Raw genomic sequence first — 24419 nt, 5'->3', positions numbered from 1 at the left:
GGGAAAAATTCTAACATTCAGACCCCTATATATAACCTGTGGCTTTTATTATGTCAGGGCTGTGACATAATAAAACCCACCTCCTGATTGAGTGTTATGGCTGTCATTAACCCTGGGGCTGTGTGAAGTTCTGGTCACAGGTCTGAGTTGTGTTCTACAGTCTGTTCCAGCTGCAGTGGAAACAGCAGCCAGTGTCCAGACCTTCCTGTTCAGACGGAGGAGAACCATTAGAGACTCGAGCCAAATCAGAGCCAGATGTCCACAGGCTATTTGTACAAGCCATTCAATAATTCAGAGAACAGCCATTATAATTCAGGCTGTATTGTATTGTGGACGCTGGATTACCCATGTTATATTTTATATTAATCCAATGGAAAATGAATTATCATTTTCATCTTGTCAGGAACGCAAAAGACTGACCTCTAAACGAGCCAACTCTCTGAATCACAGGAACATCCTAACATTTTTTTTTCTTTTCTTTTTTTTTCTTGTCTCTTCTCCACTCTCTTCTGTTCTCCACTCTTCTCACTTCCTGCAAAATGTAGTTTCTGCTGATCTCATCCCATCTCATCTGATCTCATCTGTCTTCTCTTTTTCCGCCCTAATTTATTCTCATCTCTTTTCTTACCTCATGTCATCTCATCTCATCTACTTGTCTTGTCTCTTTGTTCTTCCTTTGTGCTTTTATAAACAGTCTAATTAAAGGTTTTTCTTCACATAAGCTGATTTTGTGTGTTTGGTGTGGTAGACCGCAACACCGCCCTCTACCGTGTCATGTTTGGTCAGACGGTACACACTGCAGGTGGCCAGACTCATGGGGGAATTATTGAAATTCCAACTCTGAGCATGTCATCATTGTCTGCCTGAATGCTCCTCAAATCCCTCAGAACCTGCTTCAAAAACAACACAATCTCAGACAGTCTCACACACATGGGCAAACAGAAACAGGTGTGCAGCCCATTATATGCTACTGTACTATTTCCGTCTTTATTATTTCTCTGCTGCATCGTAAAACAGCACTAAGACAGAACTGCAAGCTGACATTTGCATTCAGACACTCTCATGCACATTTACACGCAGAGACCGCTGAATTAGTAGGTGGTGCTGTGTTTTGTCTTGCCGATGGAAGAAAATCTCTGGGGTTCAGAGGTTTGAAAGCTCAGATGTCGGAGTCTGTGGGAGCCTGGCGCTGTGACCACACGGCTCTGAATGCTGAAAGACACATTGTCTGGCCTAAGCGTTTAGCAGAGCTCTGGTACCTGCAGCTGTTTGTTCAAAAAAGTCATTCCTTCCTGGTCTAATATTTTCATTTCCCCCCACATCTGACTGCGAGAGATCCTTCAAATAGCTCTGAAAGATGTGTCTGGGTGCACGTATAGTGCAAAAAGTCTGGGATTTCTTTCATTGAACATTTTTATTTATGTTAACAAATTGTCTTGCTTCCATTAAAGCACAATGCTCTCCAATCATGCTGGATCACATGATACACAAACTTGTGGAGTTCATGTAGCTTGAGTGTTGCTGTTATTAAAGCAAAAATGGGTCAAACTAAATATTAAGAAATATTTGAAATTATGAAATGCATGATAATATATTATGAATATGAAAATAAATGCATTACACTATTGGTCTCATACCTTTCAAGCTGACTATGTTTTTGTGTTGTTGCTACTGTTTTGCATGTTTATTGGATTACAGTAATGACTGTAGCAGAAGCCCTTTTCTTAGGCTTATTGTGTGCGTGTGTACATTTATCCGTATGCATGTTTAAATGCGATAAACATGTTCTAGTTGAGTAGCACGACACCAGTTTGAGTGTAATAGCTGTAGTCTGCTGTACCACCAGGATATGGAAAGCGCTATATCCTGCAATGACTCATAAACTCTGTCACGATTCAGTCTTTGGGGATTGTAATACTATGAAGTATTATGAGATTCACAGAAGCCCTCACACTAACTGAAAGAGTCTGGCCAGTGTGGGTGTGCATGTGTTAGCCAAGCACTAAAAGGGTGAGGAGTAGGTCAGACAGACTGTCTCACAGACAAAAAGAGAAAGAAAGACAGAAGAACATGTAGGTGCTGTCAGCAGGACTTTGATAACAGCTGTTAACACAGTTACAGACAAATGCCACAACTTGTTTGTTATTGATCAAGGACATAGAGACACAGATCGCGAATAAACACCTCTCAAACTCTCTTTTATCCCTATATTTGATTGTGCTAAAGTGGAACTATTGCAAATATACTTTAGGTAAATTTTAAATGTCTTGCATTTAAAGACTGATATTATACAGTGATCATAATATCCTTACTAATAGTGATATTAAAACACATTTTAGGCTTAATATGTGCATAGTGCAATAAAGAAGAACTCCAAATAAAGTTTAATTATACTATTTATTTATGTCATTAAGTCTCAAGTGAAATGTCAGTAAATAAGGATTTTACCTTATTTAGTGGAAAGTGGCCTTTCAGTGGTTATGCTGCTGCATTAAAAATTATAGAGTGATTATTCAAAAATTTAGGGAAATACACTGCTGAGAAAGAAAAAAACAGCATTACAAATAAAAAAAAAGGTAAATATAGTTTCAGCATTGCACAAACTTATGCCTAAACTACAATTGTTTATCGTTTCATAACAGTTTATTATGTTTTTGTTACAGTAGTTTGCACATTTTGTGCTGTCGTCCCTGACTGAATGATTGCAGGCATTCACTTTGTGTAATGTTGGGATGAAGCAAACTTCAGCTAGAAATTTCAGCAATTTTTTTTGAAGGTTATCATGGTAACTTGTCTGTATGCATGGTAAAACTGCTGAAATTGTGTATCTAAGACGTATTTATATCTGGTGGTTTAAAACGTGTTTATTTCATGGATCTCGATGAGTCGAATTTTCGAATATGTTGGCCTGGGCAATTTTGCTTTTTGTTTTATGTAGTATTATTATTCAGTGCACTGCCATCTGTATTTGCTCAGTAGCTTTTAGTTTCATGGTTTTTGTAGCGAGACAGGTTTGTTTACGGTCTGACAAATACGTAAATGGGCCACATATGTTTTTCTAGCTGGGGATACTTTGTGTTACATCATCGCCCCCTTTAGTTGCTCCAGAAGCCCCCTTTTAAGTGCTCCGCTGGTGCCTACCCTGCATGCAGACCTACTGGAGTATGTTGCATTATATAAAATGTTATTTATTGAAAGACTATGAATACAGAGAGCAAATCTAGCAAAAGGCTTCACGTTGAAACTTTTAAATCTACTATTGTGCTATGCAGCACCACATTGCTTATGTTCAAACTGACAATTAACAGTTAATGTTGGTATACAGTATAGCTGCTAAGAAGCTGCTTTCACTGGTAAAACAGGCCTAAGGTTCAGAGAGAGGGTGGAAAATTGTATTGGAAATAATAATTTACAAACTTATAGAATATGGTCCCTTTCAAATAAGAGGAAGGTGGAGATGAAAGGTGAAATACAGAAGACAGTGTTGGATGTGTAAAAAAAAGAAGAAGAAAAAAAGGCTCCCAGACACAATGTATTTACAGGAAACATAAGAACAGCATTCGCTGGAAGACATGGTGATGTCTGCTAGTTCACTCAGACAGCACATAACCGCATACGGCTGCACGTCTCGCACAGCTGCATGCTTCTGAAGATGAAGAGTCCATATCTGTTCTCAACCACCTCAGGCCAATGTTCTTAATAGCCTGTTTATACAGGGTGAGAACAAGAGAGAGAGAGAGGAAACAGGGCAGATAGAGAGGTAGCAGGAGAAAGTGTACTGTACTGTATGTTCCTGTAAATAGCTCTCAGACAATAGCAGAGAGTCAGAGGGTGTGCGATGTGACATACTAGTTATACAAGACACACATCCATCATTAGCAAAACTCTGCACCTTCAATGATGCTGAAAGTGATGATTTGTATGCGCACCATGTCATCAGGTCTATAGAAAAGCACCACCGGATTTGTTTACGATCTAATGCCACTCTGAAAGCTCTCAGATTCTGTAATGTTCTTTAATGGGGTCCATCTTGAGGATTTGTTAAGGTGCTTTCACTCCAGAACAATGAAACCTTTAGTTTCAGCTCGCAGTTGCTCAGGTGAAGTCACACAGAACAGGATACAGTTACTAATGTTTTTCCTGTTTTGTTCACTGGCAGGTTCACTTTGGTGTTTGGCTGTCTGGTTCTCTCTGTGTTCTCCACCATCCCTACTCATGTGGACCTCTCCAATCACTGTCTCCTTATACTGGTGAGACACACACAAGCCTACTGTACTGTATGCACAGCCAAAGTACACACCTGAAACACTCAACTTGAATTGCTGTTTACCCATTTATTTCTGTAATGATGTATTTCAGAGTAAAACATGATTAAATGCAACCAAAAAAAAAAAGGAGTTGATTGTATGGGAAAAAAAGTTTGCTTAAACTGTTGCTTCATAGCTTTGGATATTTGTTAAGATTATCCTACATGGCCTTAGTGATGTCAGCAGGGACTAAAATTCATAAGTGTGGGGTCAGTACAATTTAATTTTTTGGAAGAAATGAATACGTTTATTCCGCAGGGACATATTCAAGTGGTCGAAAATGACAGTAAAGACTTTTACATTGTTTCAAAAGATTTTAATTTGAAATAAAAGCTGTTCATTTGAACTTTAATTAAAAATTTTGGGAAAAGTATTCTGGTTTCCCAAAAATGCACATTTCAGCAGTTTTCAACATTAATAATAAGAACAGTTTCTTGAGCACCATCACAAAAAAAAATAAATAAACATTTTAAAATATATTAAAATAAAAAGTATATATAATCGTTCTAATTCTATGTGAATAGGGGAGTCCACTTACTACAACTATAATGATAACTTTACAGAGGAAAACTATAGTGTTTGGATCACTACTCTCAAAACAAGGTGTCAAATGTCTTGCTCTAATATGGTGTTCCAAGATCCCTTTAAAAACTTTGTTCAGGACCTCACCTTAAAAGACGATCACTCGGATTAGTTTCATCATTTCACTGAGATGTTTTGCTGGCTGATGGGATCCTCTCAGGTGACAACAGAAAGCAGCATGGTGCTTTTAGTGATTGAGCACCTCCGTCCCATTGGACTCTTGGTGGAGTTGGGCCAAGGTGTTCCTGTTTCAGTTAAAGAGTCTGTATTGAGAGACATTCATAGACTCTGAGCTGACCTGAAATGAAAGCAGGAGAGGATGGCGTGTACCCCACTGGTGGGAAAGCAGGACCTACACAGCCTCCGTATCAGATAGTACTCAGGATAAACAAACAGTGTTGTGTCAAGCCGTGGGAAGCTCAGCCCGGCTGTCACAGTGGATCAAGACAGGACAGTTTAAAGTCTATCCCAGGCCTCTTGCCCCTTAGAGATGGGGCAAACGTGAAATATGGCCTGTGAAAAGGTCCATTTGTCCATCAACAGCTGCAAAGAGTACTTGATATTTAGACATAAACATTATGAATATTCGAGATGCAAAGTACTATATATCCAGCACTGATTCTTGAGAAGAACTAAAACAAAAGAAAATTTGCTCTGTTAGTTTATAAAATAGCAACATCCATCAGATCCATCAGAGAAGATTCTTTACACCTAGTTTAATTAGATTTTCTCTTAAAATTATGAACCACTAACCCCAAAACTAAATTCTAAATTCAGGATTTTATGTAGATCAATATATATATATACGTGTGTATATATATATATATATATATATATATATATATATATATATATATATATATATATATATATTATTATTATTATTATTATTATTATTATTAACAATGCTGGGTAATAATTGATAGTAACCGTAATCAGATTCCAAAAATGAAATACTTGTTATTAGATGTTTTTTTTTTTATTTTTATACTTATAATCAGAAAACAGTTCTTTTTTTTTATTACATGATTACTTAATATTCACACAAATTGCAGTAAATAATTCAGAATTTATATATATATAAAAAAAACCTACTTGGGGAAACCCTGATGTAATGTAATGTTTAGTGCACTTCATGTTGTTGATAACAAAAAATGGAATGGAAAATGGAATTTTTCTTACAAGATAATACTATTTAAATCAATGTTATAAACCAGTTAGGTTGAAAGTAATCAAAACGTAATCCGATTATATTTCCTGTGAAATGTATGTGTCTAACTAATGGACTACAGTTTAGTAGTTAAAGAAACTACAAAATACAGTATACATATTTTTTTAAGTTTAGTATTCAACCCAGGGGCGGAGTGAGACCAAAAAATCTACCGGGAAATTTCGTAGACCACCGGCCCTCGGTGGTCAAAAAAATAAAAAAATAAAAAATATAGCGGTGAATGAGAGAATATTAAATATATTTTTTTGTTCCCATTTGCTCAAATAGCAAAAGAAAAACTCCTCTATAGTTTTTTCACAACTTTCAAAAAGAGGAAAAAAAATTGCGAGAGATGGATAACGGCAGTCAGAACTCAGAAGAGAAATATATGTCAATTTGTCATCACTCCCACAGACGCTGTGTACGCTGAAACCCTTACAGCAGCATTAACTCGTTTTTTTTTATTTTTTATAAAAAGGTCATATAATATAAAGTATAGTGTTATGAATGTAAATACTTTTTTTTTTTTATTGAAAATAGCCTATAAAAAACTTTCCAGGATTTATGCTGATGATGACCGTTCAAACGCGTCATTATCACCCTGTTGAAAAGGGTCCATTTTCACGGTGTCACGACACCTTGCTCGTTAGCTTCTGCTAGTGTTAACATAATCCGTATACGCTTAACATAGCAGCAGCAGCCAAGGGAAGTTACTCGTTTTAAAACTAGGAAATCTGCCAACCACTGAAGGACAAATTCAAGAGTCACTCGATAGTAAACTATTCATTTGTCTCATATTTACCACAGCTACTTTCAAATTTCACAAGCTTACTAATACTAATAATTGAGCAAAACTTGGCCACTAAATATTTAATATTCAATTATTTTTAATGATCACAATTAAAGTTTTAATTTTATTAAATTGAACAAGCGCAACATTCAGCATTCAATCAAATAGGCCTATTCTAAAAGATGTATTATTAATAATAAGGTTATTTCAACATAATATCTCATTATTTCGACATAATATGTGTGCGTGCAACAAGCAAGATGTGCATTTGTAAATCCGGTGATGCGTGCATTTATTTTTATTAATAAATTAGTGTTTTCTGACAGTGTCGAGTGTCGACTCGGCTGCAAAGATGAAGTTGACGATCGCCACATTCGTAGTGAACGCGCCTATTGAGAGAAATGCACATAATGGATTACATAATCAGAGAGTAGCCTTTTTCTTTTCGTTTTGAATTATTTCGTTTAAAGACATTTCAAGCTTTGTGTATTTGATGTATTTCTCATGTCTATTTCTCATACACTGAGTTTCGTTAAGTTAGGATGAGATGCGCTCCAGTTCACGTGCAATGCAAGTGACCACGCAGGCGCCTCCATGACTATATTGTCTGCTTTGCTTCTTATTTATTAAATCCAGGCAATTGGTTGATGAAAAAATTATTACAATTAATTTACAATTTATACAAAACGAAATTCACTTTAAAGAAAGGCTTTCTACAAAACAAAACTTAATGAAGTGGTAAAAATCATGTCTGACCCACTCCATCTCTCTCGGTATATTGCACATCCTATCTTACTCGTGCTGTTCACTTTTCATAAATCAACATAAATGGAAAAAAATAACATTATAATATTTTAACAAATATGAAACTAAATGCGCTTATTTAATGGCTACAACAGTATAGTAGGCCTACAGACTCTCTATTTGTACAAATTGCTGCACATTCATTTAATTCTGAATTTTGCACACGCAAGTTGAAAGGCATTTGTTCAAATCAAGTTCACGGATAATTGTGCGTGCATTTATTAATCATTATGATACTAAAATCATAACAAAGTAGGCTATGCTATGTACAAAAAATCAGATGAGCCCAGAATATGAACGCAACGTTTAATTACCCGTTAAGCATTTTCCTCCCATAGAAAACCATTATAAGAACGCTTAATGTGGCTTAATGCAGATTAGAATGTCCCCTTATTATGTCGAAATAACGAGATATTATGTCGAAATAACATATATTATGTCGAAATAACGAGATATTATGTCGAAATAACATATATTATGTCGAAATAACGACTTATGTCGAAATAACGAGATATTATGTTGAAATAACTACTTACTATCTCGAAATAACAAGTTTTTTTTGTTTGTTTTTTTAAATGCGGTTCAGGGCTTCCATAGAATACAGCCTGAATATAATTGCTTCCAGAAATTATTTTTGGGGGTGCTATCGGGGTGCTTTGGTCTTTCTTGGGGGTGCTGAAGCACCTGCTGGCCCCTCCCTAGCGCCGCCCGTGCTCAGCGCCACCTTTCAGTTTTCTTTTTTGCCTTTCCATCATTTAACTCACTCACACGGACGTTAGACTTCCAAAACGTGACGAGGAAAAAGAGGTGTTCGGCGGCTTTTTACATCAAAGGCCGGTCCGACAGGCTATGCCATTTGGGGAGAGGCCGCTCACTGATCCCCCTATGTTTTTGAAAATCCTAGACATGGTTGGACCTGCCGAACGGGTTGAGCACCTCTATATACTGTGTTGAGCAGAGAGGCTGCACAGTTTGACCAGCGGGAAGCGGCCGCACATCAGGCCTTCAGATGGTGTTGCTAATATAACTCGCAATGTATAACTATTATTAGACCGGCCCTCGCGGCCTCAAAACACTACCGGCCCACCGGGAAAAGTCCAGACTCTCCCGATTGCCACTCCGCCCCTGATTCAACCCCATTTGATATTTATGAAAACATTTTAAAAATAAATCAAGCACTAACAAAGCCAGACTTCATCTTCCAAGCTTGACTGCATTATTTATTTGTTTGTCTGTTACTTTTTGTTTGTTTTTTTGTTTTTTTGTTTTGTTCGCTTGCTTGCTTTGTTTCCCAGTACTCAAGAATCAGTGCCAGGTGTTCCAAAAGCTTGTAAGTTTCAACTTTTCACCCGGTTGTATGCGCATTTAGCATCAGTGAGCACTGCAGTGTAATGTAAGTCCATGGTGTTTCTCTATGAGAGGTGCAGTGTAAAACACCAGATGTTTTAATCAGGTGAAACCCTCTGTGAACTCAACTGGGGTTTATCTAGCAGTGCAATTAGCAGGCACCAGGAATGTGCCAATGATGGATTAGCTGAGAGGTTAATTATGTTACAGTAGCTAGACTCCTGTGGTGAACCAGGTTGTATATGGTCCTGGTAAACCCTGCGTTATGGGGACAACATGTCCTCACAAAGTTAGCAATATCCGAAATCCTTGTCCTTGTGGGGACATTTTTCTTCATGATCCCCATGAAGTTAAGAGCTTATAAATCATACATAGTGATGTTTTTTGAAAATGTAAAAATGCAGAAAGTTTTCTGTGATGGGTAGGTTTAGGGGTAGGGGATAGAAGGTATACAAATCATTATGTCTATGGAATGTCCCCATAGCATATATACAATAAGCATATTCTGTACTTATTTTTTGTGAGATAGTTTTAATCCATTGCCATATTGTATTAATTGTATCCATTAAGTGGTGCATCTGATGTCATGAAAGGTCTTTTTCTGATTTGCAGGAGTTTGTGATGATTGTTGTATTCGGACTGGAGTACATCATTCGCATCTGGTCAGCTGGATGCTGCTGTCGTTACAGGGGATGGCAAGGACGACTGCGCTTTGCTAGAAAACCATTCTGTGTCATTGGTAAGATAAAAAACGTGTTCTGTGAGTGTGCTCTCCACCTTTGTATGTGTGTTTGTAGAGGGTGATGGATCTGCTGTATTGGTGTGGATGTTGGCGGATGCTCGATAGGCTAATGATAACATCTCTGCCCAGAATTGATGACTGACTCATACATACATAATGACTGAAAGAGTTCTTTTTTAATTCCCTCTTAAAGGAAAACGAGCAATAACTACCAATGAAGGATTACAGGCAATAAGTAAACAGTGCTATTTATATTTATTACACTAGTGGGGTATATGTGGTATTGTGTTGTATGAGGGTAATTTAGGCTCCTGTGTGAATATGTCAAGAGTCGTGTGGCACACACTGAACCTCATCTCCATTCATTAAGAGAAAGAGTCCCATCAGAACCCCATCAGCACTCTGACTAACTCTGAATTATGAAACAGAAAGAAAAAGGAAACAATTTCCCCTCTCTGTCTTCTAATGTCCCATTAGAAATTGTGTAAAGTTCTTTGCATATTATATACACCGACAGACCCTTAATGAAGCTCACTGACTTTATGTGATAATTAATCACATCCTCTGTTGTTTGTTCTCTTTGCACACTAATATAAACATATTCATCTTCAACTTCATGCAGCACTTTTCATGGCAACACAGCAACTATTAAAACATTTCAGTGATTCAAAAAATAAATAGGTTTAAACAACTAATTAATTGAGAAACATTCTGGCAGTGACATGATTAACCTAACTTTTTTTTGTTTTTGGGGTGTACTAGAATATGCTTTCATGCTTGATTGTTAAAAACTGACTCAAACGCACCATGTAGTTCCTGTTTCGATGAAGCCCCTCCTTCCGAAACTCGAAATGTGCTGTGATTGGTTAGCTGGCCCAGTGTGTTGTGATTTCCCGAACACGCGCTAAGCTTTGCCAATGTCACACCCCTTAGCATAACCCCCCAATTTTAAAACAATTCAAGCCTGATTCAGATGACCATGATTATGATTTTCGTAGTTTCTCTATTGGTCATGATTTTTTTTTATTTCTATATTTTAGAATGGCTTTTGTTCACAAGGACCCTGAACAGCTGCTTTCATTCCCATCTGTTTTTGTTCCTCAATGTTCCATTTTCACCATGTAGCAACCTTCAAACATTGTGAGATTCAAATTTCAAATAACAGACTTTTAGGAGGCCACTTTCAGAATGTGTGACACAAGAACAATCTTATTTCAAACCTCAAGTGTAACATTCAGAAGGAAAATATGACGGAGGTGATTTGAGTAAAGAACAATATTATCCCTAACCCTGGTTAATCTAGAGAGGTTTTTCAGAGTGCAGCGGAGCATTAGATATGCTGTTCTGTTAGGCTGTGGCTTCCCTATTCTCTCTTGGCCCCACTCAGGGAAAACAACATAACAGACAAGTGAAACAGCCTAATTTTTGTAATATCTCTGTCCCTGATATCTGAGTGCTAAGAAATACAGCAAGCTTAGTTTATAGGTAAAAGGGCTTTGGTGCTTTTGAAATGGGTGGTGGGTGGTCCTAGACCTAGTCCAATTATCAATATATTTATATTGTTCTATAGGTGTAATCTTTTCTCTCTCTCTCTTTTTTGTGTTTCAGACATTATTGTGCTCATTGCATCCATCGCAGTGGTTTCAGCTGGTAGCCAGGGCAATATTTTTGCCACGTCTGCACTTCGCAGTCTGCGTTTTTTGCAGATCCTGCGCATGGTGCGTATGGACAGGCGAGGCGGTACCTGGAAACTGCTTGGATCTGTAGTCTACGCTCACAGCAAGGTATATTATTTGATGGCAAAAATTTGTAAATGAGCTCAGGTCATGACATTGCGTGTGAGTTTTCATGTCGAGGCAGACATGTGACCCCACAATCAACCTTTCTTTCCAGCACCGCTTGGACTGAAACTCCATCCACTGGCTGCAGCCAAACCACAAGCTTCCTCAGTCCTCAGTTACCCGCCATTTAGTGGAGAGATTAGGGGTCCCCGCAATGAATCATTATGGTCGATATAATAGCAGAGTTACTTATTTCTATCTCCTCTCAGGCTTAAGCGTTTACATTTTCCTGACATCTCTGATCAAACCAAAAAAACTAAACAAAACAAAAAACAGCTTAAACCAACCTGGTTTGCTTGTCTTTGCTAATTCAGCCTGGATTAAACTGGTCCTCCTGCCTGTTTTTTATAGCTGATTTGTTAACTTGTTAACAAGCTGACCAACCTAACCAGCTGACAATCTCTTTAAAACCATAAATATAAAAAAAGTTTTAAAATACTGTATAACACATGTTTTTCCTGCCTGGCCATGCTGGTTTTATCTGGTTTAAACTGGTCTCCCATTCTGATTTAGCTGATTTAGCTGATTCTTGAACTTGAACAGATCGCAACCTCTTTAAAACCAGAAATGTTTAAAAACTAATTGAATTGAAGGTTAATAATTATGTTTCTGCAGGAAATATTCATATGTTTGTAGATATGTCTCTATTTGTTGGATGTTTAATATTGTGATATTTGTTACAGGAACTTGTGACCGCCTGGTACATTGGCTTCTTGGTGCTGATCTTTTCTTCATTCTTGGTCTACTTGGTAGAGAAAGAATTTAACAAACAGTTTGCCACCTACGCCGATGCTCTTTGGTGGGGTACGGTAAGTCTACCTTAAATGCCTTAATGTCATCCTTTAGCTCTTCCTCAACCATATTTTTGTGCAAATTTTCCTTGAAGTGGACACAAAACCCCCTTTTTCATATCTTTATAATATCTATATAGAATCCATCCTCACAGTGTGGTTTTAGGATGCTCATTTATATGCATTGCCAGTGTCTCACTATATTTTATGCATTAATCAATAAATGAGTTACAACCATTGGCCGTGACAGGGTTTAGTTGTTGTGGTACACACAGCAGGACTGGTCATGGTTCCTCACCAGCTGACTTAACAAATCAATGCAAGTAATTTCCTGCTCCTACCAAGCACAAATGGAGCGGTTTCAAAGAGTTGTGAGGTCAGTTGAGGGTATAGTCTTCTGCTGTAGAGCTCAGATGCAGAGACAAACCAGCAGTGGGCCAATATTAAGCTGCCACACAGTATTTACACTGGGTTGAGCCCAAGCCAGCGTCTGGAGCTGACAGGCAGGCTTCCGAGGAGGAAAACAGGAGAACGGGAGTCTGGCTTTGTGTGTGAGCTCCCTCACTCCTACTCTTTGCCTCAATGTGCTGTGAAAGGCCGCAGTGCTCTTTGCATTTGACAAATCACTCACTTTTACTGGATGTGTTGAATTTGCTTTGGCTGGGCCTTTGTTTAAGTATCCCCTGCCTGCAAAAATCCAAAGCGCTCACTTATGAGTGTGGAAAGGAGTGTGAGATGTTAGACTGATCTTTTTTTATGACAAGCCACCAAAGTATTTCTCTTGCTGAAAGATGGATCTAATACCGTGCGTCTGTGTGGCCGTAACTTTAGAATACAGCTTGGTTTAGCTTTGGTGTTTATGGCTGTTTAGTATGGCATAACAGACAGAATTTAGTGCATGTTTGGTGGCCTTTGATTTTCCAATGCAACTTGGTCAGGATTCAATCTATTATGTAGATAGAGTCAGAGTGTGAGAGGTTACTACATCTCCTCATACATGAGTGAAGGTGATATGTGGAGTGTTAAAAGTAAACTGCAGTCCTGCAACCAGACGTATATTTCAATGCTGTCTGCATGTGGGAAGTCAACATTTTATGCTTAAAAGATATGACCCTAAACTTTTAAACACAATTTTTTTTCTTCAGATCACGCTCACCACCATTGGATATGGGGATAAGACTCCACAGACTTGGACCGGACGGCTTCTATCTGCAGGTTTTGCTTTGCTGGGCATCTCGTTCTTTGCCTTGCCTGCTGTGAGTAACCCCAAAACACCTCGGTTACGGCTGTCACCTCTGTTCCCTGAAGAGGGAACAAGAAGCTGCGTTGATTGACGCTAAGGGAACGCTTCGCGTGATGACGTCTTGAAGCACATTTAAAATCAGTCCAATGGTGTGACGGAACGTCAGAGGTGGGTGACGTCATGAACCAGGAAACTATAAAGCCTGCCCAAAACAGAGCCGCGCTAGCTTCGTAAAAGCCTGAAGTAGTCGCTGACAGGCACGTAGAAGAAATGGCAAGGTGACGCAGCATCTCGTTCCCTCTTCAGGGAACTGAGGTTACAGTCGTAACCGAACGTCTATACCAACGCCACCATAGCGATAAGTGTCTGTCCAGTGTGAAATCGCGAGCAGCAGCACGAGTACGAGAGCACCTGGGACCCTGTTGTAGAGTCAAAGTTCAAAGAGTAGAACCTTACAAATGTGTGCGGTGAGGACCAACCTTCCGCATCACAAACATCTTGGAGAGCAACTCCTGTTATAAGGCCCTTGGAGGCCACCATACTCCTAGTAGAATGGGAACGGACAGCTATAGGTGAAGGCTGACTGACCGATTCATAAGCAAGTGAGATAGCCTCAACCACCCACTTGCTTATTCTCTGCTTAGATGCAGGGGACTCTTTGTTAGGGGGCCCAAAACATAGGAACAACTGTTCAGATTTACGCCACAGGGCAGCTTTGTGGATATAGGCATCTTGCGCCCTAACTGGGCATAGCAAATTATTATTTTCCTAGTCCGAGTTCTGGAAGGGAGGAGGACAAAAGGCCTGCAGCATGATAGATCTGGCCACATTAGTGGGGACCTTTGGAAAATAAGGTCCCCTTTTCTCCTGTCTTTTGTCCTTTTAAGAGACTTGATAGTGAGGAGGAACAAAGCTTTTAGGGTCAGGAACTTAGCCGGAACCTCCTCCAGTGGCTCGAAGGGAGCCAGGGAAAGGCCTTGAAGGACAATGGCCAGATCCCATGTTGGCACCCTGGTACGAGCTGCAGGCCTCAGCTTCAGAGTACCACAGAGGAAATGAGATACCAACGGATCTTTACCCAAAGACATTCCACCCAAAGGAATGTGGTAAGCACCTATGGCCGCCACATAAACCTTCATAGTGGACAGAGATAGACCTGCAGTGAACCTCTCCTGCAGGAACTCCAGCACTGTACCAACCTGGCAGTTAACTGGGTCCAACTGACGGTCATTACACCATGAAGTGAAAACTCTCCACTTCAAGGCATAAAGTTTCCTCGTGGAGGGAGCTCTGGAATGTAGAATGGTCTCTACAACCTCAGTTGAGAAACCTGTCCCTATAAGCTGGGCCCCCTCAGAGGCCAAGCCCACAGGTACCACAGTTATAGACGGGGGTAAACAATAGAGCCCCCTGCTTGGGACAGAAGGTGGAGGCCCATCAAGGAGAGACACTAGATCGGGGAACCATACTCGGCCCGGCCATCGCAGGGCTATAAGATGTTGGCGAACCTGGTCCCTGCAAACTCTTTCCAGAACTCCTGGGAGCAGAACGATTGGGGGAAATGCATACAAATGTAGCCTCGGCCATGTTTGTACAATAGGGTGAACCAAAGTGGACAGTGAGACGTCTCTCGAGACGCAAACAGATCCACTTGTGCCTGGCCAAAAACCCTCCATATCTGCTCCACCACCTCGGGGTGGAGCCTCCATTCCCCGGGCCTCAGCCCCTGTCTCGACAGGATGTCTGCTCCTATATTCTGGGCCCCAGGGATATAAGCCGCTCTGAGTGACAGTAGCTTCCCCTGGGAGCAAAGGAGGATTTGGTGCGTCAGTTTGCAGAGTGGACGAGCACAAACCCCCCTGCTGATTTATATAGGCGAGCACCGATGTGTTGTCTGTGCGGACAAGCACATGATGGCCCCTTAGATCTGCAAGGAAATTCTTTAGAGCAAGAAATACAGCCAACATCTCCAGACAGTTGATGTGCCATGAGAGATGGTGGTCCCTCCACAGACCCCAAGTCGAGCGTCCTTCTAGGATCGCTCCCCAGCCCGTGAGAGGAGGCATCTGTTGTTAGCATCTTGCAACGACAAGAAGCTCCCAACACGGGACCCTGGGACAGGAACCAAGGTTTTTTCCACATAACCAGGACATCTCGATGCCGAACCGCCAACTGATGCAACTGAGCCAGAATCAACCAATCGTCGATTGGCACGATTTGTCTCAGTGTGAACATTTTGAACTCTAGTTGCATGACAGACTCGTTTAGCACTTGAAGATCCAAAATGGGACGCAACTCCCCATCCTTCTTTGGAACTATTAAATACCGGCTGTAGAACCCGGTTTCCCTGTTGGAGGGAGGTACATATTCTATGGCCCCTTTCTCCATTACCAGAACCTGCTCGGGGCCCACCACGGTGGATAGGACCCCCATAAACCTGGGCGGGTGAGACCCGAACTCTATTTGATCCCCTTTTTCTATGGTCTGCAGGACCCATCGAGAAAAATTTGGCAGTAGCTTCCACACTGCCAAAAATTCTACTAGTGGTACCAGCCTCTCGAGACTGGCTTCTGGTTTTTGTTGTGCAATCAGCCCGACGCCCTGTAACGACGAACCGGCAGGGAACGACCGAACTGACTGCTCTGGAGGCCTCCTCGGAGGGGGCGGGCATCCCAAGGCCACTACGTTTCCGGGTGGTCCTTGAGATATGTGCTCGCCAGAGACCGCTGCGCCCTGAAGCACACGAGGTGGCAGGGTTGGCAGAACGGTCCCCTGAGGGCACCGTATAATGTGGTGTTGACTGCTCCGTTTCAGGGGGGACTGCCCTCATTGGCCTGAGCCCTCGGGCTTCAGGACCTCTTCCCCGCAGCCTTCTTAGAGATAATGACGGTCGTCAGATCCGTCTTACTCTTCGAAGACTGCGGGTGAGGGCGCCCTCCCTGTCCCAGCCTTTCTGTGGGGGAGCACTGGAGGAAACACTCTGCTTCTGGGTGGCACGGTATGAAGAGCTGGCTTTTGAAGTTTGGGGCGGATCCAGCTCAGCAGCCCCGGAGATATTAGAGCGACTGGGGAGGAGCTTCTGGAAAGCAGCTGCCTGCTTGACTTGCCTCCTGGAACCTCTCAACGACTCGAGGCCAGAAGGTGACAGGGGCGCACCCATAAGAAAATGATTGTCCTTTTCTTTTATACAGATAGAGCCACAGATGCCTCTCAGTGGCCACCAGGGCTGCAATAGAGCAGCCAATGGATTTAGCCGTCTCCTTGATGGCCCTAAGAGATAAATCTGTGGCTCGACGTAGTTTACAAACTAGGTCAGGGCCAATTCCCCCACCCTCATCCATGTCTCCTAACAATTCAGCTTGTTAGGTCTGCAGCAGCGACATTGTGTGAAGGCATACTGCAGCCTGACCAGCGGCTGAATAAGCTTTACCCACTAGTGATGATGTGGTTCTGACTTAGTCGGTAATGCCGGGGCCTTTAGGGAAGATGCTGCTTCAGGGGGGGAGATAGCTCGCAAGCGTCTCTTCCACTTTTGGCATCTCCCCATAACCATGCTCTTTATAGTTAGATATAAAGGAATAATTGGATGTTTGTACACTATACACTCTAAATGAAACCGGTTTCTCCCACGATCTCGACACCTCAGTGTGGAGATCGGGGGAAAACGGTAGGCCCCGCCGTTGAGGTTGTGACCATGATGATAGGAAGAGTTCGTCCAGTTTACTTTTGAAACGAACGTCCTGTTTCTGCTGGCCAGTCAATACTCAGTCTTTCAACCGTTCTTGTCACAACCTCAACCAGCTCTTCAAATGCATGAGACTGAGGTGGCGAATCCTCAGAATCTATTGCATCGACACTGACAACGTCCAGTTCCTCAGAACTAGACAGTTGCAGTGTCTGTACCTCAATCAGGGTGAAAGGAACCGCAGCGCGTGCTTCCAAACCCTGAGAGAAGGCACTGGAATCTATCAGGTGAAGGCAGAGATAAGGCTGGGCCCGTCTCTAACCCCGCTGATAGATCCATTTGCGAATCACCCATTGTGATCGCCACTGTGCCTCGGCAGCAGCGGGACCAGAGCCATGGGGAACGCAAGCCTGAGCGTCCTCGCTAAAGAATGCCAGGCGGGATCGGAGTGTCCACATTGGAAGCACATCACAGTGCTCACAGCCTGCACCCTCGAGTGCTGACTGTGCATGCTCCTCACCCAAACAAGCTACTGTACATAAAGAATATGTGTGTCCCCACCCGTCAAATAAGGCGGGCAGGGGTGCACACACATCCTGAACTGCTGCTTGCTCGCCATGACTTTATATATATATATATATATATATATATATATATATATATATATATATATATATATATATAGATATAAAGACAAAACAACACCAAATATGACAAGGACAGTTTCACAATGAGCGCTACTGAAGACACAGAAGTTTGGGCAGGCTTTATAGTTTCCTTGTTCATAACGTCACCCGCCTCTGACGTTCTGTTACACCATTGGACTGATTTTACATGTGCTTCAATACATCATCAGGCGAAGCGTCTTCCCTTAGCGTCAATCGACGCAGCGCGAGTTCCCTTGAAAGGAAACTAATATGTAGAGTCTACTGTAGCACTCATATTCTGAAAAACAGTGCTTTATATTACAATGGGTGTATAAAAATAGAAATTAAAAGTAGAGTGTATATTCAAAAATGAAAATTCTGCCATCATTTACATTTATGTTCTTCCAAACCCAAATGATTTGCTTTTATCAAACATAAAACATTGCTTTCTTCCATATAAAAAGCCAATGTTAAAAAACATTATGGCAGTATGACTTTAATGTCATGACTTCAAGGGCCCTATTTTAACAATCTAAGTGCATGGTCTAAAGAGCTTGGCGCAAGTTCACTTAGGGCATGTCCGAATCCACTTTTTCTCCCATTCCCTTTAAATGCCAGTTGCGCTCGCGCAATGGCAGATTCGCTATTTACATGACGGAATTTGATAGTGGAAAGACCGGACGCGTCTCCAGAGCGCAAACGGAACTGCACGTGCGCGAGGTAAAAGTACGCAAGCAGACCATCTACGGGACAAGCCGGATTCCACCATATTTTTATGTACACAACAATAATATTTGACATTGTAATCCTTTTATTTTAAATATTTGCCATGTTTGTGTGCTGCTGTGCGTCCCTGTGTGTTTAATAAGCAGAGTGTACGTGCGTTGTGGACCTGCCTATAGGCACACATTACTAACACACTCATTAAATAACCAAATAAATATTGCGCCATTGACTTTAGACCAGGTTTTAGTTCGTCAATGGTACTGTCTATTTCTGTTGCCTCAAAATAGCAACGCGCCAACAATGCGCCAGAACACACCTCGTTTTCAGAACAGCACGCCCATGGGCGCACAAATGGGCACAAATGCATTTGCTATTTAAACAACATGGCGCAGGACGTGAAAATGATAACTGCGTCGGACTGAAACTAGCAAAAAACACTTGCGTCCCGCTTGGCGCTGTATTGCGCCGGTTGTGAGATAGGGCCCCAAGTCTTATAAAGTCATATAATAACTTAGTGTGTACATAATAATAATGAAAGCAAACAACTTAAAGAGCTTTGACCTGACTGCTGCAGATTCATGTCGGCGTTGATAGTGTTGCTTTAGAAACGCATATTTCCGAGTATGAGGATGTGAATAGCTCCGAGTAGAATGTCACGGGTTGCCATCTCTTAATTACAGTAATTACGTCATGGCGTGAGCGCAGCATAAGCTTGTTGTTTTGGTTCAGGAGGAACTGTAAAAGCTGGCTGCTGTTTGTATGTGGCACTCAGTGACTGTGTCTACAACTCTGCATAGCCTCACGGAATCTACTGCTGACGTGTGATGTCTGTGCAAGCAGGGTGTGCGGAGGTATGGAAATAAGTTGACAGGCAGGTAGGATATCCTATCATTGGACGAACATTCTTTGGCCCAGGGACTTCCATAGAAGAGATATGTACATTTAGAACACTTCTATTATTGATTGCTATCAGGATGGTGAAGAGAGTTCCAACCAATGTAACAAAAAGTGTTTAAACATTGCCTTTAATGTCCCCAATGACATCTCTTCTTTGATAACGTGCACTGGCACAAGGGTTGAACTATAATACTTCCCCTCCAGCTACCTGTCACTTACATAAACATTGCAGGAATTAGCAAACAACAACAACAATCTGATCAATTCTTGATGGACAAAATCAAGTCCCTCTCTACATTTCTTCTCGTTTGAAAAGTCAATTCACTCTGGAATATATGACACAGTAGGGAAGAAAACACCATTTTCGTGCCTACTTTAAGACGTTATTCACAAAAAAAAATCTGAAAACCTGGTCACTATTCGCTTTCGGATATAAAGAACTTGTTTTGTGTTCCACAGAAAAAAATAAAAGCCATGTGGGTTTCAAAAGGCAAAAAAAAAGAAGAGAATTTTCATTTTTGGATGAGCTGTTCCTTTAAAAAATAAATTAACAAACAAACGATTAAATTGTTCTGAGGTTAAGCAGGTTAGGTGTAATTTCATGAGACCTTTCTTATCCTGACTCTTTAAGTGATCTCACTTACGAGCGATAGGGGATTTGTGGTCTTTTAGGAGAAAACTTGAAATCACTAATAGCATTTTTGTGAGCCCAGGCAGGCTGTTTGTACTGTGATGATTTTTATGATGTGTTTGAGAACGCACAGTGTGTGTGCCTGTAAAGCCCCTCAGCGGCCTGTCTGACTCACTCTCGTCAATTGTTCTATAATTCTCTGCTCACAAATGTGTGCTGCACACTCGCAGTCTCTCTTAGTCCAAATCAGCGGATTGAACCTTAGTAATAGGTGACGTTTGTTTTCTTTCTGTGGGTGGATGTGGGTGTAGGGTATTCTTGGCTCTGGCTTTGCTCTAAAGGTCCAAGAGCAGCACAGACAGAAGCACTTTGAAAAGAGGAGAAACCCAGCAGCCAGCCTCATACAGGTAAGCTCACCTCATTTGAAACACTTGATCAGTCAGACATTCTGATTGGAAGTAACTCATCACATGCTGCTTCATTAGCATTTAAAAAAAAAAGTATAAGCCTTTCAGTGCTACTGCATCAATAGCTAATGCTCAACTCTAAAACCAAAAAGAACTTGGCCAGATATCTTCTATATGTATGATCTGCCCTATCTTGATTCTGATGCTCAAAGGTCAGTTTCACTGCATGTACTCATACACTGCACACAGTTACCATGTTAATATCAATATCAATATAATTTCATGCCTGCAAATTTGATAAAGGAACATATTGGAAGACAATGACTCTCTGGCATTTAAATTGTTTAATGTGACAGTTTGAAATGAATAATTCACAAAAAAACATGGTTAATTACAAAATTAAAATAATTTTCTTTTATTTGACTTCTTTTCCAGTTAAAACATCTAAACATTATCATAATGATAATAATAGTAATAATAATATTTTTAAATATATTTACTATCTGCATATCTTATGCTTTTGATATGATTTTGCTTTTCAAGTAAATATTTTTTTTCAAATAAAACATCTAAACAAATAATAATAATAATAGTTACAAATAGTTTCTATCTGCATATCTTATGCAATTTTATGTTACTGTATATGTTGAGATATTATTCGAGGGATGCTTAGATATTTTACCAGACAGCAAGACAAAAATACTGATTAATAAGGATTGTTTTTGTAGTGAACCATGTTAATTTTTTTTTAAACAAAAGAAGAGAAAACGAACAATTACACGAGCATTGATTACATGGGGACTATTATCTTCCATCAGAGCCAAAGGAAACACTTGCCGATATTTATGATGTGTTTCCACGGAAGGAATTCTGAGCAAGGGCCTCCCTGAGGACAATAGCTCTTCCTAATGGAAGGTGCATCCTTCTCCTCTAGCAGGAGAAACAGATTTACTCCAGGAAAATGTGCACACACACACACACACACACACACACACACACACACACACACACACACACACACACACACACACACACACATACACACACACACACACACACACATATCTACAAAAAATTAAGGTCCTGTAATATTATAGAAATGAGTTACTTCCTTTTGGCTGCTGTCGAAAACCCACAAGCAATTTCTCAACTATTTTAACCACCATGACCCCTTTTCTTTCTCCAGATTGTTTTCTGATATTGCAGACAGAGAAGATCTCATACTGTATATACACTGGTCCTTATGTTTATTTTGTCTCTCTTCCTGCTCTGTCTTTAACCCTGACTTTAATTTTCTTTTCTTTTTCCAAAGGCCTTTCAGTTGGCATCCAACCATCCAGCTTCAATTACTGTTGTCAGTAATTGTGTATTTTGACCATGGTGTATTCTTTAAGGTGTAATGTTGCAGGGACTGAATCGGTGCATCATTTCTCATCATTTGTGCTCTCTCACCCTCTCTTAAATCACTTCATGAATAACCCATGAATATATATCTTAATTATGATCTGTGGAGTATGACTGTCAGCTATGTCTGGGTTTGGATTCTTTCCTGCATGTTACGATTGCTGTTTTCTCTTTACTGACATTTTTGTGCAGAATGATGGAAAATATCCCCTCCCTCCTCACTCCTGTCACGCAATTTGAGAGCACCTTCTTCAGTCTTTCACTCTTGTGATGTTTTTCCTTTTCACAACACGTCCTCTGTTTCTTGCTTATTGTTTTTTAAAGCAGTTACTCATCACAACACATACAACTCTATCCATTATCACATTATTATAAGTCAGCATGAAACAATAACTTTCGTAATGCATATTCCTGGTTTTATTGAGAATGATTCACCAGTTCACATTATTCGATTTTTATTTTTTTTGGTCTTTGTAATTTTTTATGAAAATGACTTCTTCCCTAGCAACCACTTTCCATTATACTGGCGTCACTTAGGTCATGATTGGATAATGTAGACAGATAACAATTTAGGTATTGTTTTCTTAAAGCTGCAGTCCGTAACTTTTTTGTGTTAAAAATAATCCAAAATAAAAAATAAAATAAAAACATAACCAGCCAGTGTTCAAAACTATCTGCTTGCCTTAGCTCGATTCAAATCGGTTAGCTTTTAATAATGATTTTAATTCCAGTGGTACTGGTGGATTTCCGCGGGAAATTCAAACATGTCTTTGCGTCATTACATCACATCTGTCCACATAAAGAAGGAGTCCCGGTAAGTAGGCTATATTGCGTGAGGATGTTGGAGATGGAGATTTATAGCCTTTTCTCACAGCACTTGAAATAATTAAACTTAGTCGTTTCAAATGACAATCACCAGTGACAACTGGAGATTCACCAGTTGTAAAACCCAAAAGACTTCGGAGTGGCTAGAGAAAAAAAGAGACTGCAACCGGGCCCATGCAAAAACAAGGATAAACATTGGCAGGGCTTTTGAAAGATGGCGTGAACTCCGTGTTTTAAAGGGGTTCAAAACAGACGCAGAGACAGCTTTTTTTTTGCTAGACAGGTAAGACATTTCAATAGTTTAATTACGTAACAGTAGCACACTTGTTCGCTTAATTTACACAGTTACGGAGTTTCCTTTATTGTGCCTTTCTCGTTTTGCTATTATGGTAACGTTAAATATGAATTATTTTGTGCTACAGTAGCTATGAGAGGGAGCAATTCCCCTCTACTCCAAGAAAATCAAACCCGCCTCCTCCGTTGTCAAGTATTGGATCTGAATCTCTTCGGTAAAGTGATAATTTTCCTGACGTAAGATGTTTATATTATGTTATATTATAACACGTTTATGCATAACAGGGATTCCGTTCATACAGCGTTTATTTCATAGCACTATGATTGTTATTTGTTTGTACAAAATAACTGCTCTTCTATGATTTGCACGGTTTGACATGATATGATAAGCGATTGTTAGATTTAATCAGCACGATTTACTGCAATGCTTTTTTTCCCCTTAGTTGATCAGAACAAAAGTGGATGTTACTTACTTGTTCAGACGTCATTTTCCGTTGAAAATTCTAATATTGGTCATACTTCCAAAAAGTATATTCTGTGATCCTGAATGCCCGTATCCACACCGGCGTAGTGATTGACAGCCGCACACTCACCTCAAAACATTGGATTCATCCGCGCTGTTTCATGCCGATGTACAACCCACGTAAAGTTGATAATTCCGCAAATAACTGCAATTGCAGATTTCGAACAGAGATGGCGACAAAGAGGAAAAACTACGGACTGCAGCTTTAAATTCGCAAGCAGGGTTTAATGCCCAATTTTATTTTATTATTATTTATCCAAATATTGATAATAAATATTATGTAATTCTGTTTAGATTGAAAAAATGCTGAGTATATTTTAATGCCAGATGGCCACACATAAACATATGACATATTAACACATATGAGGCCACAAACAAAGGTTGGCATTTGTTTAGGTAAAAATTAATTTTATTTTAAAAGGACTGTGCTTTTTTAAACACATATTTGCATATAAACTCTTTTCACTGGATAATGTATGCCTCTTTTCATTCACCACATCACTTTTAAGTCCCCTGGCTGTTTTAATGTTGTGTGTGCCACCAAGACATTTATTCAACATTAATCCAATCTCATTTTGGACATGGAACATGTGAAATTTACGTTCGCAAATTATGTTAATTATAAGGGAGTCAAAAGACCTTACAAATCTGGAATTCAAAGTATACTGTTATTTAATCTTGGAAATAAGTTTTAGTATTTTAGAAAATTTAAACAATGAAACA

The 24419-nt window shown here is 40.2% G+C and overlaps 1 protein-coding gene across 5 annotated transcripts in view; it reads left to right on the top strand.

Moving 5' to 3' along the window:
- kcnq5a (potassium voltage-gated channel, KQT-like subfamily, member 5a) overlaps positions 1–24419 on the top strand; it is a 139344-nt gene that overhangs the window by 94369 nt on the left and 20556 nt on the right. For all 5 annotated transcript variants that reach the window (XM_082154778.1, XM_082154777.1, XM_082154779.1 and 2 more), the window contains exons 2-7: positions 4160–4250; positions 9653–9779; positions 11391–11566; positions 12307–12432; positions 13560–13670; positions 20555–20650. In XM_082154778.1, the coding sequence (XP_082010904.1) occupies positions 4160–4250; positions 9653–9779; positions 11391–11566; positions 12307–12432; positions 13560–13670; positions 20555–20650 (727 nt within the window). The remainder of the gene's footprint in view (positions 1–4159; positions 4251–9652; positions 9780–11390; positions 11567–12306; positions 12433–13559; positions 13671–20554; positions 20651–24419) is intronic.

This window comes from Leuciscus leuciscus, assembly GCF_965113295.1.
Source record: "Leuciscus leuciscus genome assembly, chromosome: 22".
In the NCBI taxonomy this organism is placed as follows: domain Eukaryota; kingdom Metazoa; phylum Chordata; class Actinopteri; order Cypriniformes; family Leuciscidae; genus Leuciscus; species Leuciscus leuciscus.
This window is presented reverse-complemented; position numbering and strand designations above follow the sequence as displayed.